Source organism: Blennius ocellaris (genome assembly GCF_963422515.1).
Source record: "Blennius ocellaris genome assembly, chromosome: 12".
In the NCBI taxonomy this organism is placed as follows: domain Eukaryota; kingdom Metazoa; phylum Chordata; class Actinopteri; order Blenniiformes; family Blenniidae; genus Blennius; species Blennius ocellaris.
The window spans coordinates 27,785,329-27,802,043 of NC_137661.1; the positions used below are offsets into that span (position 1 = coordinate 27,785,329).

Consider the following 16,715-nt stretch of genomic DNA (forward strand, 5'->3'; position numbering starts at 1 on the left):
CTTCCTGTTTGTTGTTGAGTTCCCATCATGCACCTCACCTCAGGACAAACAAACTCACATTTTAGAAACAAACAAATCCCAATTGTTTGCTCATAATTTCTTTGTGGTTTAATTATCTCCAATCATTATTTTCTACTGAGTTGTCTAGTTTTTATAAGTGTTGTTAGTCTTTTCTCTAAATGTTGCCAGTTGGAGCCGGACGAGATCAAAGTGGACGGTGAAGCAACAACAACAACAACAGAAGAAGAAGAAAGAAAGAAAGAAAGACTCCACTTCTGGTTTTCCGGTAAATCAAAGTTGAAATAAAGGTTTGTACATATACTGTAACATATACACACACACATGAAAGAGAGTTTTGATTTTTAAAACACCTAATGTACATTTCATATTCCGTCACTATTTTAACATAAAACATTTACACATTCTGACCTGTTCCATTGGCTTCTATCATATTGTAACATGTTCTATTGGGTTCTATCATATTGTAACATGTTCTATTGGGTTCTATCATATTCTAATGTCTTCCACTGGGTTCTATCATATTCTAATGTTCTATTGGGTTCTATCATATTCTAATGTCTTCCACTGGGTTCTATCATATTCTAATGTTCCATTGAGTTCTATCATATTCTAACATGTTCTATTAGGTTCTATCATATTCTGACATGTTCCATTGGGTTCTATCATATTCTAATGTTCCACTGGGTTCTATCATATTCTAATGTGTTCCATTGGGTTCTATCATATTCTAATGTCTTCCACTGGGTTCTATCATATTCTAATGTTCTATTGGGTTCTATCATATTCTAATGTCTTCCACTGGGTTCTATCATATTCTAATGTTCCATTGAGTTCTATCATATTCTAACATGTTCTATTAGGTTCTATCATATTCTGACATGTTCCATTGGGTTCTATCATATTCTAATGTTCCACTGGGTTCTATCATATTCTAATGTGTTCCATTGGGTTCTATCATATTCTAATGTCTTCCACTGGGTTCTATCATATTCTAATGTTCTATTGGGTTCTATCATATTCTAATGTCTTCCACTGGGTTCTATCATATTCTAATGTTCCATTGAGTTCTATCATATTCTAACATGTTCTATTAGGTTCTATCATATTCTGACATGTTCCATTGGGTTCTATCATATTCTAACGTTCCACTGGGTTCTATCATATTCTAACATGTTCTATTAGGTTCTATCATATTCTGACATGTTCTATTGGGTTCTATCATATTCTAATGTCTTCCACTGGGTTCTATCATATTCTAATGTTCTATTGGGTTCTATCATATTCTAATGTCTTCCACTGGGTTCTATCATATTCTAATGTTCCATTGAGTTCTATCATATTCTAACATGTTCTATTAGGTTCTATCATATTCTGACATGTTCCATTGGGTTCTATCATATTCTAATGTTCCACTGGGTTCTATCATATTCTAATGTGTTCCATTGGGTTCTATCATATTCTAATGTCTTCCACTGGGTTCTATCATATTCTAATGTTCTATTGGGTTCTATCATATTCTAATGTCTTCCACTGGGTTCTATCATATTCTAATGTTCCATTGAGTTCTATCATATTCTAACATGTTCTATTAGGTTCTATCATATTCTGACATGTTCCATTGGGTTCTATCATATTCTAATGTTCCACTGGGTTCTATCATATTCTAATGTGTTCCATTGGGTTCTATCATATTCTAATGTCTTCCACTGGGTTCTATCATATTCTAATGTTCTATTGGGTTCTATCATATTCTAATGTCTTCCACTGGGTTCTATCATATTCTAATGTTCCATTGAGTTCTATCATATTCTAACATGTTCTATTAGGTTCTATCATATTCTGACATGTTCCATTGGGTTCTATCATATTCTAACGTTCCACTGGGTTCTATCATATTCTAACATGTTCTATTAGGTTCTATCATATTCTGACATGTTCTATTGGGTTCTATCATATTCTAATGTTCTATTGGGTTCTATCATATTCTAATGTTCCACTGGGTTCTATCATATTCTAATGTTCCATTGAGTTCTATCATATTCTAACATGTTCTATTAGGTTCTATCATATTCTGACATGTTCCATTGGGTTCTATCATATTCTAACATGTTCTATTGGGTTATATCATATTCTAATGTGTTCCATTGGGTTCTATCATATTCTAATGTGTTCCATTGGGTTCTATCATATTCTAATGTCTTCCACTGGGTTCTATCATATTCTAATGTTCCATTGAGTTCTATCATATTCTAATACGTTCTATTGGGTTCTATCATATTCTAATGTGTTCCACTGGGTTCTATCATATTCTAATGTCTTCCACTGGGTTCTATCATATTCTAATGTTCCATTGGGTTCTATCATATTCTAATGTCTTCCACTGGGTTCTATCATATTCTAATGTCTTCCACTGGGTTCTATCATATTCTAACATGTTCTATTAGGTTCTATCATATTCTGACATGTTCCATTGGGTTCTATCATATTCTAACGTTCCACTGGGTTCTATCATATTCTAACATGTTCTATTAGGTTCTATCATATTCTGACATGTTCCATTGGGTTCTATCATATTCTAACGTTCCACTGGGTTCTATCATATTCTAACATGTTCTATTAGGTTCTATCATATTCTGACATGTTCTATTGGGTTCTATCATATTCTAATGTTCTATTGGGTTCTATCATATTCTAATGTTCCACTGGGTTCTATCATATTCTAATGTTCCATTGAGTTCTATCATATTCTAACATGTTCTATTAGGTTCTATCATATTCTGACATGTTCCATTGGGTTCTATCATATTCTAACGTTCCACTGGGTTCTATCATATTCTAACATGTTCTATTGGGTTCTATCATATTCTAATGTTCTATTGGGTTCTATCATATTCTAATGTTCCACTGGGTTCTATCATATTCTAATGTTCCACTGGGTTCTATCATATTCTAATGTTCCATTGGGTTCTATCATATTCTAATGTCTTCCACTGGGTTCTATCATATTCTAATGTTCTATTGGGTTCTATCATATTCTAATGTCTTCCACTGGGTTCTATCATATTCTAATGTTCTATTAGGTTCTATCATATTCTGACATGTTCCATTGGGTTCTATCATATTCTAACGTTCCACTGGGTTCTATCATATTCTAACATGTTCTATTGGGTTCTATCATATTCTAATGTGTTCCACTGGGTTCTATCATATTCTAATGTTCCATTGGGTTCTATCATATTCTAATGTCTTCCACTGGGTTCTATCATATTCTAATGTCTTCCACTGGGTTCTATCATATTCTAATGTTCCATTGAGTTCTATCATATTCTAACATGTTCTATTAGGTTCTATCATATTCTGACATGTTCCATTGGGTTCTATCATATTCTAATGTTCCACTGGGTTCTATCATATTCTAACATGTTCTATTGGGTTCTATCATATTCTAATGTTCTATTGGGTTCTATCATATTCTAATGTTCCACTGGGTTCTATCATATTCTAATGTTCCATTGGGTTCTATCGTATTCTAATGTTCCAGTGGCCAAAGTGAGCATCATTAGATTCCAGTAGATCTAGAACTGCTCCAGGAGAACATGAGGTTCTTGCAGTCGTCTGATTGCTCCTCTTTCCATCTCTGCGCCTCGTTTGTCAGACGATCATTTCAGGTATTCAAGCGTTTCAAAAGGCTCGTGTGTGTTTTACAAAGTCCGTTGACATTCTGGACAGATCGGAGAAACGTGTTCTTTCTGGATTCTTTCTGGATTTGGGCTCCGTGACGACTGAGCCAGTTTCCTGGTGTGGATCAGAACTGAAGTCCTCTGGTGGACAGAAGTTTATCTCCTGTTTCAAAATAACAGTCTTGTTTTTAATCCAGTTTTCCACCTTTGATGTTGAGAACAGATCAAACAAAAAACCCCAATAAGACAATAAACGAAACAAAAGAGACATTAAGTGAAACATATCTCATATATAACTTCCAGGTTTTTTTATACACACCGAGCCTCACCACTTCTTTTTAATTGTTTTTAGTCACACTTGGACTTTTATCCCGTCATTTTTGCTCCTTTGTCGTCGTTTCTGTCTAAATTCCCCTTTGTTCTCCTTTGATTTCATTTGTTTTCTTTCTTTCATTCATGCTTTAATACTGATTCATCCTTTAAGTCAATGAGAAGAAAGAGGAGGAGGAGGAGGAAGGGGAGGAGGAGGAGGAGAAGGAAGAGGAGGAGCAGGAGGAGGAAGAGGAGGAGGGGAGGAGGAGGAGGAGCAGCAGGAGGAGGAAGAGGAGGAAGGGGAGGAGGAGGAGGAGAATGAAGAGGAGGAGAAGGAGGAGGAGGAAGGGGGGGAGGAGGAGGAGAAGGAAGAGGAGGAGCAGGAGGAGGAAGAGGAGCAGGAGGAGGAGGAAGAGGAGCAGGAGGAGGAAGAGGAGGAGGGGAGGAGGAGGAGGAGCAGCAGGAGGAGGAAGAGGAGGAAGGGGAGGAGGAGGAGGAGAAGGAAGAGGAGGAGAAGGAAGAGGAGGAGAAGGAAGAGGAGGAGAAGGAGGAGGAGGAAGGGGAGGAGGAGGAGGAAGAGGAGGAGGAAGGGGAGTAAGAGGAGGAGGAGGAGGAGGAGGAAGGGGAGGAGGAGGAGGAGGAGCAGCAGCAGCAGCAGGTGGAACAGTGAGAGCAGTGATATTCCTCTTCCTCCTCTTCCTCTTCACAATAATCCTGCTGTAACTCCTCCTCTCCTCCGAGATGGGAGCCTCGTCCTCGTCTCCTTCTGGTCTCCTGGATGAACCTCAGTCCTCCTCCATCAGAGGTGAGTCTCCACCCTCCACCTCCCGACCTCCACCTCCCGACCTCCACCTCCGGACCGGCAGCCGTCCGCCTCGCAGAGCAGCTGCAGCCGGAGCCGGTTTCACCACCGACCTGCAGGAAACCTGCAGAGCCGGTTGGTGTGTGTGTGTGTGTGTGTGTGTGTGTGCGTGTGTGTGTGTGTGTGTGCGTGTGTGTGTGTGTGTGTGTGTGTGTGTGTGTGTGTGTGTGTGTGTCAAATGTCAAAGTCAGACGGACTTTGAATAAAAACAAAACACTGGAAGAAGAAAGATAAACTTTGGACGTCACATTTGTTTATATGTACACACACACACACACACACACACACACACACACACACACACACACACACACACACACACACACACACACACACACACACACAGAGTTAAAGGTGTGTTTGTGTCCTCCCTCCCTCCCTCCCTCCCCGGTTGCCGTGGTAACATGTCTCTCTTCTTTTGTTCCCACATTTCCTTGGAGCATCTGACCCGGTCACACCGCGGTGCATTCAAAGACAGCCACAGCAGCTGGGAAATACCAGCTTCAACACCTGGAACGTCAGGCTAACGTGCTAAAATAATGCTAATCTATGGCTAAACCCTACTAATCTGCTTCTAACCTATGGATTACATCATGTGAACCTTGATAACGTTATCTATTTTCTCTACTTTCTGCGTGTTCCACAACTGCGGCTGGCTCAAGAGCAACAGACCTGAGACAATTCAGAATTAACACAATTATCTATTAAACGAAGACAATGCAAGACGGAATGCAAAGCTTTTGTCTCGGTAACGGTAAACCTAAGATGGCAGACTACGTCAAGCTAGAACAAGCTAACACTGTAAGGCTAACGTCACGCAGCATGCCAAACTGGCGCTTACCTGTATGCGAACGTGCTAATCTGATGTTAACAACAAAAGCGCTAACGTTGGAACATTCTAATCTTCTGGTTCTGCGAGTTTGCAGAAGCTAACACCCTGCTAACCAGTTCAACCGCTCCGTTATCAGCTAGCCACACCCTTGAGTTTCTCCTTTTTATGCAACTATAACATTAGCTGTTAGCTTTATAATTAGCATGATGTCAAGCTATTGTACTGTAAATACTTCACTGGGTTTAGCATTAGCAAAGCATGTCTTTTTTTTTTGTCAGAGGGAATTGTTAGCTTTTGCATTAGCATGGCCAAGGCTAATGTCTTAAATGTCACTCTTTCTGCAGTTTTAGCAGTATTAATTAACATTATTATCCTTTCACCCCTGGGTTCCTGGCGTTGTTAGCATGAGTTAGTATGTGTTAGCACCAGTTAGCCTCACATGCTTAAATCCACTTCCTGGTTCCAGAGCAAGCGGAGGTGGAGCTTCGCGACTTTGTTCCATACTACAGGAAACAGATGTCGGCGGCGCGTTTCTCTGAACTGGAAAATGAACTGGAACCGGAGAGACGACACACACCCCGGCTGAGACACAAGGTGTGTGTGTGTTGTCCTACAACACCACCTGTAGGACAGCACCACTTGTAGGACAACACCACCTGTAGGACAACACCACTTGTAGGACAACACCACCTGTAGGACAACATCACTTGTAGGACATCACCTGTAGGACAGCACCACCTGTAGGACAGACACCACTTGTAGGACAACACCACCTGTAGGACAACACCACCTGTAGGACAACATCACTTGTAGGACAACATCACCTGTAGGACAGCACCACTTGTAGGGCAGCGCCACTTGTAGGACAACACCACCTGTAGGACAGCACCACCTGTAGGACAACACCACTTGTAGGACAACACCACTTGTAGGACAGCACCACCTGTAGGACAACACCACTTGTAGGACAACACCACCTGTAGGACAACACCACTTGTAGGACAGCACCACTTGTAGGACAACACCACCTGTAGGACAACACCACCTGTAGGACAGCACCACTTGTAGGACAGCACCACCTGTAGGACAACACCACTTGTAGGACAACACCACCTGTAGGACAGCACCACCTGTAGGACAACACCACCTGTAGGACAGCACCACTTGTAGGACAACACCACTTGTAGGACAGCACCACCTGTAGGACAACACCACCTGTAGGACAACACCACCTGTAGGACAACACCACTTGTAGGACAGCACCACTTGTAGGACAGACACCACTTGTAGGACAGCACCACCTGTAGGACAGCACCACTTGTAGGACAACATCACCTGTAGGACAGCACCACCTGTAGGACAACACCACCTGTAGGACAACACCACCTGTAGGACAACACCACTTGTAGGGCAGCACCACTTGTAGGACAGCACCACCTGTAGGACAGCACCACCTGTAGGACAACACCACTTGTAGGACAACACCACTTGTAGGACAGCACCACCTGTAGGACAACACCACTTGTTGGACAACACCACCTGTAGGACAACACCACTTGTAGGACAACACCACCTGTAGGACAACACCACTTGTAGGACAACACCACCTGTAGGACAGCACCACCTGTAGGACAGCACCACCTGTAGGACAACACCACTCGTAGGACAACACCACTTGTAGGACAGCACCACCTGTAGGACAACACCACTTGTAGGACAGCACCACCTGTAGGACAGCGCCACCTGTAGGACAGCACCACTTGTAGGACAGCACCACCTGTAGGACAGCACCACCTGTAGGACAACACCACTTGTAGGACAGCACCACCTGTAGGACAACACCACTTGTAGGACAGCACCACCTGTAGGACAACACCACCTGTAGGACAGCACCACCTGTAGGACAGCACCACCTGTAGGACAGCACCACCTGTAGGACAACACCACTTGTAGGACAGCACCACCTGTAGGACAACACCACTTGTAGGACAGCACCACCTGTAGGACAACACCACCTGTAGGACAACATCACTTGTAGGACAACATCACTTGTAGGACAACACCACTTGTAGGACAGCACCACTTGTAGGACAGCACCACTTGCAGGACAACACCACCTGTAGGACAGCACCACTTGTAGGACAGCACCACTTGTAGGACAACACCACTTGTAGGACAGCACCACTTGTAGGACAGCACCACTTGCAGGACAACACCACCTGTAGGACAGCACCACCTGTAGGACAACACCACTTGTAGGACAGCACCACCTGTAGGACAGCGCCACCTGTAGGACAGCACCACTTGTAGGACAGCACCACTTGCAGGACAACACCACTTGTAGGACAGCACCACCTGTAGGACAACACCACTTGTAGGACAACACCACCTGTAGGACAGCACCACCTGTAGGACAACACCACCTGTAGGACAGCACCACTTGTAGGACAACACCACTTGTAGGACAGCACCACCTGTAGGACAACACCACCTGTAGGACAACACCACCTGTAGGACAACACCACTTGTAGGACAGCACCACTTGTAGGACAGACACCACTTGTAGGACAGCACCACCTGTAGGACAGCACCACTTGTAGGACAACATCACCTGTAGGACAGCACCACCTGTAGGACAACACCACCTGTAGGACAACACCACCTGTAGGACAACACCACTTGTAGGGCAGCACCACTTGTAGGACAGCACCACCTGTAGGACAGCACCACCTGTAGGACAACACCACTTGTAGGACAACACCACTTGTAGGACAGCACCACCTGTAGGACAACACCACTTGTTGGACAACACCACCTGTAGGACAACACCACTTGTAGGACAACACCACCTGTAGGACAACACCACTTGTAGGACAACACCACCTGTAGGACAGCACCACCTGTAGGACAGCACCACCTGTAGGACAACACCACTCGTAGGACAACACCACTTGTAGGACAGCACCACCTGTAGGACAACACCACTTGTAGGACAGCACCACCTGTAGGACAGCGCCACCTGTAGGACAGCACCACTTGTAGGACAGCACCACCTGTAGGACAGCACCACCTGTAGGACAACACCACTTGTAGGACAGCACCACCTGTAGGACAACACCACTTGTAGGACAGCACCACCTGTAGGACAACACCACCTGTAGGACAGCACCACCTGTAGGACAGCACCACCTGTAGGACAGCACCACCTGTAGGACAACACCACTTGTAGGACAGCACCACCTGTAGGACAACACCACTTGTAGGACAGCACCACCTGTAGGACAACACCACCTGTAGGACAACATCACTTGTAGGACAACATCACTTGTAGGACAACACCACTTGTAGGACAGCACCACTTGTAGGACAGCACCACTTGCAGGACAACACCACCTGTAGGACAGCACCACTTGTAGGACAGCACCACCTGTAGGACAGCACCACCTGTAGGACAGCACCACCTGTAGGACAGCACTACTTGTAGCACATACAGTGCCTACCTTGTTTTTGTGACACACACACACACACACACACACACACACACACACACACACACACACACACACACACACACACACACACACACACACACACACACACACACACACACACAGGAGAAAGGTCCCGACTTTGCAGCTTGACGTGAATGTGTGTGTCCAGGAGTCTCCTCAGGCCCAGGTCCTATACGAGGGGTCCGGGTTGGTTCTGGACCAGAACAGGAAGTGGAGAGAGCGCTACCTGGTGGTTCGAGGAGACCACCGGCTGGAGAGCCACGAGGGGCTGGAGGTCAGCTTCTCCCTAACTCCTCTTCACGTTCCCCAGACGTTCCCCAGACGTTCTCCAGACCTTCTCTCTGTCCTTCAGGGCTTCATGAAGGGCTTCCCTCCAGTCCAGGTTCTGGTACCCTCCGGTGGTTCCGTGTGGACCTCGTTAGACTTGTACGTGGACCAGCTCCAGAGGAGCTTCCCAGCTCTAGGTGGGGTGAAGGAGGAGTTCTCTGGGTTCTCCGGGTTCTCCGGGCCCCGGTTCCTGGTCTTCCTGGACCTGCCGCATCGCAGAGATGTGGCCTTCAGCTTCAAGAGCCAGGACCAGAGGGACCGGTTCTGCAGAGTCCTGGAGGACTGCATCAGACACCAGAACCACGGTATGCTAATGCTAATGCAGCAGACACCAGAACCACGGTATGCTAATGCTAATGCAGCAGACACCAGAACCACGGTATGCTAATGCTAATGCAGCAGACACCAGAACCACGGTATGCTAATGCTAATGCAGCAGACACCAGAACCACGGTATGCTAATGCTAATGCAGCAGACACCAGAACCACGGTATGCTAATGCTAATGCAGCAGACACCAGAAACACGGTATGCTAATGCTAATGCAGCAGACACCAGAACCACGGTATGCTAATGCTAATGCAGCAGACACCAGAACCACGGTATGCTAATGCTAATGCAGCAGACACCAGAACCACGGTATGCTAATGCTAATGCAGCAGACACCAGAACCACGGTATGCTAATGCTAATGCAGCAGACACCAGAACCACGGTATGCTAATGCTAATGCAGCAGACACCAGAACCACGGTATGCTAATGCTAATGCAGCAGACACCAGAACAACGGTATGCTAATGCTAATGCAGCAGACACCAGAACCACGGTATGCTAATGCTAATGCAGCAGACACCAGAACCACGGTATGCTAATGCTAATGCAGCAGACACCAGAACCACGGTATGCTAATGCTAATACAGCAGACACCAGAACCACGGTATGCTAATGCTAATGCAGCAGACACCAGAACCACGGTATGCGAATGCTAATGCAGCAGACACCAGAACCACGGTATGCTAATGCTAATGCAGCAGACACCAGAACCACGGTATGCTAATGCTAATGCAGCAGACACCAGAACCACGGTATGCTAATGCTAATGCAGCAGACACCAGAACCACGGTATGCTAATGCTAATGCAGCAGACACCAGAACCACGGTATGCTAATGCTAATGCAGCAGACACCAGAACCACGGTATGCTAATGCTAATGCAGCAGACACCAGAACCACGGTATGCTAATGCTAATGCAGCAGACACCAGAACCACGGTATGCTAATGCTAATGCAGCAGACACCAGAACCATGGTATGCTAATGCTAATGCAGCAGACACAAGAACCATGGTATGCTAATGCTAGTTCAGCAGACACCAGAACCACGGTACACTAATGCTAGTTCAGCAGACACCAGAACCACGGTATGCTAATGCTAATGCAGCAGACACCAGAACCATGGTATGCTAATGCTAATGCAGCAGACACCAGAACCATGGTATGCTAATGCTAATGCAGCAGACACCAGAACCGTGGTATGCTAATGCTACTGCTAATGCAGCAGACACCAGAACTCTAGTAAAATGAAATCATGTCCAGAAAGGAGAGGCAGAAGTAGAATTTTTTAAATCCAACCTTCTCATCCATAAATAATAGATGTTATCTCTAATATATTAAACCTAATCATCTATTGAAAAGGTATGAATACGTTACATGTTTTAAAAAAATAATCTAATTATATAATCGTACATAATATATATATAATAATGTTCAATCATGATATTATTGGAAATCTAGCAAACAAAGAGAGATGCATGTGTAGAAACATGAACATTAGCCTCTTAATGACGTTTGCGTTCCGTCTTAACACGAGATAAAGTCAGATTCTGTACTACAGTTGTCCTTCTCTAAACACAATGTATGGCTATAGCCAGTAGGGGGCGCCATAGTTCCATCAGATCCATGAGAATGGCCTTGATGACTTCATAAAGCAACACTAACATGTTCAGGGTCAAACATTATATCCTGATGCCAAGTAACTTACAAGACTTTCAGACAAGTATTCAGAACCGGCATGGGGCATCAATCATGGTAACCTGTTTCCATGGCAACCAAAATACATTTTGAGACCAGGAGACCAGGAGACCTCCTGGGACCAGGAAGAATCAGAGGAGCCGTCGCTAGTGATGCCCTATACATACAAGTCGTATAGCCGCTCTGCTTTAGCCGCTAGCCTTAGCGTGCGCTAACTCCCCCCCATGTCTTGACAGACTTCCTGAGGAGGCGGAGCCTGGAGGTGGAGGCGTTGGTCCGGGCCGTGCGCTTCTACCAGCAGGACCGGGGCCGGTACCGATCCGAGAGCCTTCTGATTGGCAGTGTGCTGCGGGTGAGGCCCCGCCCACTCCCCCCCCCCCCCCGGCCATTTGACACCTGGCTCCTGCGGCGCAACACCTGGTTCCTCTGTCTGCAGGTGCTGTCCAACCTGGTGACGGAGCGGCTCCACCCACAGCTGCAGCAGGACCTGCTGGACCGCCTCCGGGCCCCCCGGGGCCAGAGGACCCAGACCTGGCTCACGGTGAGACCAGGAAGTGGTCCGCCACCCCCCCACCCAAGTGCATTATGGGCCGGTTGCTGTGTGTGTGTGTGTACGGTTCTCACCTGGTACCGTGGACCAGCCGGAGTGTGTTGGAGGCTAACATGCTGAGAGTAATAGATTACTTTGACCTGGGTCTCCTCAGCTCCTGGAGGAGGTCCACGTGCTGCTGGACTCGGTCCTGCTGACCCAGTTCTCTCGAGTCCAGCAGGAGGTCCAGGACTGGATCCGGACTCTGCAGCCTTCCATGACCTCTGACCTCGACCTCATCCGGGAGAGCCGGCGTGCCATACGGAGCAAAGTGCAAGGTAATCTATTACAGGCAATCTATTACTGAAGAGTAATTTATTACTACAGAGTTATGCAGTAACTAAAAGTAACTTTTATAAAGTATCTAAATGTGACTTTTTAAATTCAAAGTAACTAGAGTGTGAGGTAATCTCTTTCTCCACAGTAACTAAAATTAACATTTTTCTGAAAGGAACTAAAAGTAAATATTGCCTCAAAGTAATCAATTACTCCAAAAAAAACCCAACATTTTATCCGTCTGTCATCACTAGCAGTATAGTTAGCATTTAGCATGTTTGCAAACACACTTAGCCTAGCATATATGTGTGCATCTGTTAGCTAGCATGGCGGCGGCGGCGGAGCAGCTAACCACGGAGAAAGTGGCACCGCACCTGAGTGCTATGCTAGCGGCACTAATGGAGCCTGTTAGCGACGCCTTCCAGCAGGGCTGCAGAGTTAGCCACGACACTATGGAGGGGGTGTGCCAGAGTGCCGAGGAGGACGGCGCCAATCCCAAGAAAGTAAGCATTAGCTACGGCATCTTAGCATTAGCAGTTCATGACGCTAACTGTCGCTCCTTCCCATCAGCTCATTGCTCGCATGCCGAGCGCTAACCTGCAGAGTTGCTACCAGACGTTGTGGAGCATTAGCGACAAGCTAGCGCCGTATGCCAAAGTCTTCGGGTTCTCCAAAGCGTTGACGCTAGTGCTAATCGACCGCGCGCGCCTGGACTTGCAGCAGGTAGGCAGTCAAATTATTACTCTGCTGATCAACCAGAGTGCTAATGTGCTAACATGTTAATGCCAACAGCTGGTAGGGAACATGGAGTTCACGTTCCAGCAGATCCTGCTCGCGAGTGATATCGTCGATCCGGAGTCCAGCCACAAGGCCAAACAACGCGTTCTGCAGGTAAGCTAGCGTGTCTGTTTGCTAATTGAGGTGGGGAATGCTCTGTGTAGTGGCTCACGTATGTTTGGTGATGTGTGTTGTTAGCATTTTGACTACGATAGCAGCGTCATGAGGAAGAAGATCGTCCAGGAGGCGCTAATTACCATCACACTACCGTATGTTAAGGAGCAGCTGGACCGCGACTACAGGATGGTAAGGCTAACATGCTAACCACTGCCAACAAGCTAACCAATCAATGCTACAGGACTGTAAGACCACATACAATCGTTGTTACTAACCTGCTCAGCTGCTAGCATGCTAACCACTTGTGACGTCTATTTCGACGTTAACCACTTAGCCTTGCGAGCTTGTGCTCTGTCCAGGGGTTAGCAGAACTGCAGCTTTCGCTGGACTCTGACTCCGCCCCCTTTGTCGTTGTGGACAACGAGTATGAGGACATCATCGTCGAGACGCTAATCCGCCATGTGGCTAAAGGTTAGCATTCTCCCTGTTTGTCTGCTAGGTTAACATTGTTAGTACGTTAGCTTAGCATTGTCTTCTCGTTCCTTAGCGCTAACAGATCCTAGCCTGGAGAAGTTCAACCTGATCCCTGATCCGGTCCAGGAGAAGACCCCAGAACCAGAACCTGGAACAAAACCAGAAACAGTGCCAGACCAAGAGTCAATGCCTGAAACTGGATCTGGACCAGAACCAGAAACAGTGCCAGACCAAGAGTCAATGCCTGAAACTGGATCTGGACCAGAACCAGATTCTGGACCAGAACAAGAGTCAGTACCAGAAACTGGATCTAGACCAGAACCAGAAGCTGAACCAAAAGAAGGATCAGAACCTGAACCTGCATCTGTATCAGAACCGTCACCAGAACAAGAACACAGACCGGAAGTTGAACCAGAACAAGGATCAGAACCTGAGCCTGCATCTGTATCAGAACCTGGACCAGAACAAGAACACAGACCGGAAGTTGAACCAGAGCCTTTCGTAGAACCAGAACCCAGAGCAGAACCTGGACCAGAACTGGACCCTGGAAAAGAACCAGAACCTTGTATAGAACCAGAAACAGTACCTGGACCTAGACCAGAGGATGGACCGCAACAAGAGCTGGGACCCCAGTCAGAAACTGGACCAGATCCAGTACCAGATCCTGAACCGGATCCATCAAGTGCTAATGCTGGCTTGGCGCCAGAGTGCGTGCGAGCTATTAGCGAGCTTGTGGTGCTAAACCTCTTTCCTGACGTGGTCCGGCTGGAGGACTGAAGCTAACCACGCTAGAGTTGCTAATATCACCATGGTGACCAAAACACTGCTGTTAGCACTTAGCATCAAAACAATAGCTGAAGCTCAAATTGTTATGACTAAATTAAGTTTGCACATGCTATGCTAATACTCACCCTTTTTGTTGTTATGTTGTCATGCTAGCCTGTTAGCCACGTTAGCTCCGTAATGTGATGATTTGACTCTGGGAATGTTGGGAAGAATTTAGCTAGCAGCCACCAAGTGCCTCTTAGCTGTTAGCTATATAAGCGATGTTAGCTGTGCTAGCATAGCCTAATAGCAATTACAAAAATAAAGGTTTTGAGTGTGAGCTGGACTCCGCGTGTTTCGTTGTTTACAAAGTGTTCCAGGTTGACGACGTCTCCGACGAGCAACGAGTGGCGAGCTGATCTGAACGGGTTGTCGTGAAGTTCTGGGTCAAAACCGGATCAGTGACTGTCCTCCGTCCCTCGTCCTCCGTCCCTCGTCCTCCGTCCCTCCTTCTGTGTCCCCTATCCTGTGTCCTCCATCAGAACATTGGCCAGTAGCTCCTCTGCTACAGTTAAGTTTAAACTTCAGCCTTCTATTTTAGCACTTTAACATATTTGTTCCGATGTATTTTCTGTTTCGGTGGAACTTCTTTGTTTCGTCGTGTCAGTCGACTCCTACGCGTAACAGTTTCAGTCCCATTGTTAAAATAAACGAATGCAGGTCACTCGTTGAAAGAACCAGGTCACTCTGACGGCGTTTTATTTCCAGTTGCTCGTTACAAGTGTGAACATCAAATGGAACCGCTCCAACCAAAACATTCCGATACCGCGATATCACTGCTGACAAAACATTCCGATACCGCCAACAATAAAGAGCTATTGAAGGCGCGGCCGGGCGTCAAGCTTGCGCCCTCGGATTAATCCCTGTCACGTTAGCCTTGGCACCGGTTCCCTCGCCGATCTCGCCATTAATAACCAAATGAAGGTGAACACGCCACATTCCTCCCCCGGTGGTGCCCCGGTGTGGCTGCTACCAGTGGCTCAACTCCGAAAGGAATTTCCCCTCTGGGGATTAATACAGTGCTATAAATACATTTATTAATTTAGCACATCGTGTAATCCTTTAGCGAGCCAGCGGCTCTCCACCATACTTATTGCGTTGAGCGTTACCATGACAATATCCTTGTTGTTTTCCTAATATAGCCTTTCGAGGTTAAATTCGAGCGACAAATCACAGTAAAGACTCAGGTTTTTTATGAAAACTTTCAGAGTTTTTACTCATTTTCGAGAGGATATCTGAGTTGTTTTCCTAAAGGAGTCTTTCCAGGATAAATTCGAGCCAGGTAGGGCGGTGTGTTTGGCCCCGGTGATCCGGTGGAGCCACCGCCAGCACCACCCCTGGTACCACGGTTTGGGGGTGGCGGGGCGTGAGGAGAACGTGACCACACCAGCAAACGCTTCGTTTGGCCGGTTCGTCGGTTGTGCTTGGCTGAAAACACAACTTTTTGAAACACTTCCGCGGAAATGGGCCAAAGGGCAACTTTGAAACTATGAAAGTTTATATGTTAAAGTCTTCCAAGTGTGTAAACACTCTCTCACTAATATCTCATTGAATGATCCTAAACTTACGTTCAGTGGAGTTTCGATCCTGGAGAAGATGGACACACTCAATTTTGGCCTTTTTTTGAAAAGTCAGTCCAAAAGACGACTCGAAAATCATCGATAATATTAATTTATTGTCCCATGGCGTCGGTATAATTCAGCTCTTCCTAATGACCCGTCCTCCTCTCCCTCTGATTGGCTCGTCAGCGTCACGCGGCAGGGAAACATGGACGCCCGCCGCCGGCGGTTCCATATCAGGACGTCGGCGGCGGGGAAGCGGAGCAGGTTGAACCGGCAGGGCGAGAACCGCGCTCACAGTGCCGACACAAATTCTTTATCGGCAATTTACTTCTCTTGGCAGCAGCTCTACAAAACTTAAGACCCGCAGTTTCACGTTTAATGCCTTGCTAATACCAATTATCAGGGTATTAAGTGTAGATCTTTTTAATTCAGTACTTTTAAGACTTTTTTAAGTCGCTGCAGGAACCCTGTAGAAATTCAGAAGGTTTTCACGTGACGACGCCCTGGAACCAATACCAATCATG

At 46.2% G+C, this 16,715-nt stretch overlaps 1 protein-coding gene across 1 annotated transcript; it reads left to right on the plus strand.

Moving 5' to 3' along the window:
* The first annotated feature begins 4,679 nt into the window (after positions 1-4,679).
* niban1a (niban apoptosis regulator 1a) lies at positions 4,680-14,885 on the plus strand. The gene is made up of 13 exons (XM_080506449.1): positions 4,680-4,818; positions 6,174-6,301; positions 9,368-9,493; positions 9,572-9,851; positions 11,808-11,923; positions 12,008-12,112; positions 12,276-12,438; positions 12,758-12,939; positions 13,007-13,159; positions 13,229-13,327; positions 13,412-13,519; positions 13,690-13,801; positions 13,878-14,885. The coding sequence occupies exons 1-13, from the start codon at positions 4,755-4,757 to the stop codon at positions 14,579-14,581; spliced, it is 2,340 nt and encodes a 779-aa protein (XP_080362575.1). The 5' UTR covers positions 4,680-4,754; the 3' UTR covers positions 14,582-14,885.
* Positions 14,886-16,715: the final 1,830 nt, after the last annotated feature.